The sequence below is a fragment of the Fulmarus glacialis genome, unplaced genomic scaffold (assembly GCF_000690835.1).
Source record: "Fulmarus glacialis isolate BGI_N327 unplaced genomic scaffold, ASM69083v1 Scaffold49152, whole genome shotgun sequence".
Lineage (NCBI taxonomy): Eukaryota > Metazoa > Chordata > Aves > Procellariiformes > Procellariidae > Fulmarus > Fulmarus glacialis.
The window spans coordinates 1,999-6,774 of NW_009200681.1; the positions used below are offsets into that span (position 1 = coordinate 1,999).

Sequence of the window (4,776 nt, forward strand, 5' to 3'; positions counted from 1 at the left end):
CTATATATCTTTTACATAAAAGTTATCTAACTTGTCTTTTATTGGGTTCTGCTCTTGTCTCTCCCACCCACTTAGGTGAGTGTAACTGATGCCAGACGGGAGATTTATTTTTCCTGTTTGAACAGACAAGTGGTAGCCAAAATACTTCATTCTTCCCATTACAAATAGGTGTTTTTACTACTTACTAATATTTCTTCCTCTCCTTTAGCTGTTTATGTTTCTGTATCCAAGACCCATTCCCCCCGCCCCATGCCTTTTCAGAACTCTTTAGTCCTGGCTCTGCTTTGCTCTTTAAGCGTCAGCAAATCACTTGCACCTTTGTGAATCGCATTGCCCATCATGAAACAGAGATCCTTGCCTACATGTAAGATATCATTTATACAGTAGCTTAGAAGGTGTTACTAAAGCGTGATATACAGATATTAGAGGAAAATATCTGTTAAGAGACATCTACTGTTGCATCTGTGCATCTACTGTTAAGTTTTACATGGAAGTTATTTGCTTTTCAGAGTGTAAAAAAATGGATTTGGCCAACCATGGACTTATTCTGCTGCAGCAACTAAATGCTCAGAGAGAGTTCGGTTTCCTGTGTGACTGCACAGTTGCCATTGGTGATGTCTACTTCAAGGCACACAAATCAGTCCTTGCTTCTTTCTCCAACTACTTCAAGATGTTGTTTGTTCATCAAACCAGGTAACTATAAAAAGGTTCACTGTTTAAATGTTGTTCAGTTAGCTGCGATAAGGAGGTCTAGCAACATTTTGAAACCTGGAAATGTTCCTTTTCCTTCTTGCTATGACATAAGGAATATGGAATCCAGTCTTACCTGCAAACTAGAATCTCAGTTTAAAACATGTTAAAGTTGAACTGTGATTCGTTAACACTAATGTTATAATTTAGCACAAGTTCTTTATCCTTTAAAAAGCATAGAATTCCTAGAATTGAATATTTAAAAGATCCCGTCTTCACTCTTGCACTTTCCTTCCCCCACTCACTATCCTCTACTCTGTCTTGGCGCTATTCTTGACATTTCCTAACAGTAGATACAACCCAATAAGTACTTGCTCGGAGATTTTGAGAAATGGACTTATAAAAGAGGTTAATATGTTTCTTTTTTTTTACAGCTTAGCAAAGTCAGTTAAATAATAAAATACTACATAGTGTTGGAAAATAAGGGAGTTTGTGTTTCTTCCTTTTTTTTTTTTTGCGGGCAGCCTTACATGGAGGGCATTGAAAAAATAACGAAAGTGTAAGACTGTTTTAAAGATTTTTTGGTCTTTTTTTTTTTCCCAGTTATTTGAACCGTCTCAAAAAATCTATGTTAAGTGAGTGAAAGTCTTAACTTTCTGACTAAGAGTTCTTAGCCAAAAGTAAACATCCAGGACAGAAGTGCACTTGCACTTCTGAGACGGGACTGCAGGCAGATGTATCGGTCTTGATGCTCCATCATGAGCACACAGTCATCTCTGGAAGACAGCATTGCAAAAAGCTTACTTTTGAGGAATATATCTGACTTCAAAAGCAGTCAGAGAGAGAGCTCAGGAAGGGTGCACCTCTAGAAATGTAAGAATTGGCTGTAATTTCCTCCTCAGCTTGGTAGCCTACTGTGGTTAGAGCATTCAGACCGCAGTGCACAGTCATGTCCATTTCTGTCTTTTATTTAATGTTTGTTTAATGTAAGAGCTACAAATAACTCTGAAAAAGAATTAGAATCCCAGATCCTCTCCTGTTAGCTAACTGGCCTAACCAAGATGTTCCTGATTTTCTTTCTTCTTCTGTGAACCTTGCCTCTCTTTCTGCACAGAGATCCAGCTTCAGCCAGAGGAATGGTGGGTGTTTCAGTCCAGAGTATCCTAAGGGGTGATGCACAGGGCGTGCTCTCAGCTGGAGGATGGTGTTGGTTTCAGTCCTGTTAGGCTGAAGAGGGCGTCACAGCCAACGCGTCTCCCTTTGTTGAGCGCTCTAACCGAGGGACTGTTAGGCTGAGCAGGCGTACCACTGGTGCTACTGTTTCTTCCTCCCTGTTCAAGGAAAGATGCTACCGTTCTGCTTTGTAATCCACGGGATAGATGTGCCCAGGCTACACCTGTTGCATCAGATCATACCCTGTCCCATATGGTTTCTGGATCATAATGCAGTTGAGACAAGGTGATACCACACACTTGCAGAACTGTAGCTGTAAACACTAGTAGAACATAGAAGCCAAACAGGCAAGTGCCAGATGAATTTTAGGTGTTTTCAGGGCTAAGCACTGAGAAAAGTTTAATGGACTGTGGATTTAGGGTCCAGTGCTAGCAGATTTTAATTTAGCTACAGACATGTTTGAATCCAACCAAAAAAAGAGGAAAAATATCTTTGCAATTTACAAAATATATTAATATGTGACAACAAATCTATAACATAACAGCAATTTAGAAAGGCGTAGATTGCAATGGGACAGCTTTGTCTTTCAAGACAGTTACTTTCCTGAGGAAACAAATGTCATCTTTCAAGTGGCCAATAAGATAAGCTCTTTTACGTTAAAGCATTTCTCTATATTTATTGCAGATTCTGTCTCTTGAATTTAAGTAGATGCCTCTGATTTTTATCAATGCTTGAATAACCTAGATCTGGTAAAAAATATTTTCCTTATCTCTTATTGATCATTTTGTTTCACCTTTCAGTGAATGTGTCCGTTTGAAAGCGACTGACATACAGCCAGATATCTTCAGTTATCTCTTGCATTTGATGTACACTGGGAAGATGGCACCGCAACTCATTGACCCAGTTCGACTAGAGCAGGGAATAAAGTTTCTGCATGCATATCCACTAATTCAAGAGGCCAGCCTTGCAAGTCAGGGAACTTTTTCTCACCCGGATCAAGTTTTTCCATTAGCATCTTCATTATATGGCATTCAGATTGCAGATCACCAGATAAGACATCCCAGTAAGGTTACATCAGCAACGGACAAACTCGGGCGAGAACCAAGGCCACAGACATCACGGATGAACCAAGAGCAGGTTTCTGAAGGCTCACAGCTCTCGCAGTTAGCTACAACTCTGCCACAAGTGACCCGGACAAATATGTCCTCTTCTGACCCATTGCCATCTTCTTTATCTCCAGAATTGGTATCTGCTGCTGGTAATAATTCACCTGCAGGAGAAGAGGCCAACATGGAAGCATCTTCTTCAGATGAACAGCCTGCCTCACTCACAATAGCACACGTCAAGCCAAGCATTATGAAAAGGAACGGAAGCTTCCCAAAATACTATGCCTGCCACCTCTGCGGTCGCCGGTTCAATTTGCGAAGTAGTTTGCGTGAGCACCTGCAGATCCACACGGGAGTTCCCTTCACGTCTAGCCAGCAGGGAGAGAGTAATATCTCCTTGTCTCTCTGTAACAACACAGCTGATAAAGATGCCGTGGAAGTGCCTGAAGCAGGGATGATTAGTGACAGTGAGCTGCAGCAGATCTCAGACTCCCCGATAATTGATGGGCAGCAGCAGTCAGAGACGCCGCCCCCCTCCGATATTGCAGACATAGACAACTTGGAGCAGGCAGATCAAGAGAGGGAAGTAAAAAGACGGAAATACGAGTGTTCCATCTGTGGTCGCAAATTTATTCAGAAAAGCCACTGGAGGGAGCACATGTACATACACACTGGCAAGCCCTTCAAGTGCAGCACTTGTGACAAAAGCTTTTGTAGGGCTAACCAGGCTGCCAGACACGTGTGCCTAAACCAGAGCATGGACACGTACACGATGGTGGACAAACAGACTCTGGAACTCTGTACTTTTGAGGAAGGCAGTCAAATGGACAACATGCTAGTACAGACCAACAAGCCCTACAAATGTAACTTGTGTGACAAAACGTTTTCGACTCCCAATGAAGTAGTCAAACATTCGTGCCAAAATCAAAACTCTGTCTTTACACTAGAAGAAGATCGCTCCATTCTGCTAGGTGGTGGGGACACAGAAGCCACAGAGACTGATAATGCAGTGTTAGCCTCCATCAAAAAGGAGCAGGAAGCAGTGTTGTTAGACTGAATGTGAAACCTATATCAATTTTTTAAAGTTTCTTTACTTATTTTTTATTAAATCAATTTTTTCCTCCCCCCACCTCTTACCTCACTTACCCCTGCCATCTTTTCCACCAGCCTCCTTCCCACCCTTTGTCTTCAGCAACCAGAACTGTACTGGCACGTTAGGAAATTGGACTTTGCCTCTCCCACCAAAACAAACAAAAAGGTCTTGCATCAAACCACAACATAATTGATTTTAATACAAAGGAACGTGTGAAAAAATAATCCAGCTAACTATGTTGATAGTATTAGTTAATCCAAATTTAATAGATTTTAAACAAAATTTAGATTGCTTAAAAGTGTATTTAGATACAATGATGAGTGTAATGAGAAACAGAGTATCAGTTTGGTAAGCAAAGAAAATATATATATATTAGTTTCCCTGGTAAAAGGCATTTCGAGAAGATCTGGCAGATTAAACACCATGCTTTTTAGGAGTCCACATGCAAGTTGATTAAGGTTGTAACTTAAAACCCTCAGAACTTTTTCTCAATTAATGCAAAAATCTCTGTTCATTGAGTTAAAAAGAGCTGAGGGTGTTGGGTTTCTTTTAGCCTTATGTTTTCCTTCAAGTATGCCTTTGGGTATCTGTTTCAGATAGCGTTGCTGAGTCAAGCAAAGTAGTTACTTAGTCAAATTTTGACTTAAGTAGCTGTAATAATAATGTGATGGCAATCTTTATATATATATAAAAAATACTGTATATGTATAAAGA

The 4,776-nt window shown here is 40.5% G+C and overlaps 1 protein-coding gene across 1 annotated transcript; it reads left to right on the forward strand.

Annotated features, from left to right (window-relative positions):
• Window positions 1–434: 434 nt before the first annotated feature.
• ZBTB2 (zinc finger and BTB domain containing 2) lies at window positions 435–4,776 on the forward strand. Its single transcript, XM_009573680.1, has 2 exons — window positions 435–693; window positions 2,664–4,776. Exons 1-2 carry the CDS (start codon window positions 488–490, stop codon window positions 4,024–4,026), a joined length of 1,569 nt encoding a protein of 522 aa, XP_009571975.1. The 5' UTR covers window positions 435–487; the 3' UTR covers window positions 4,027–4,776.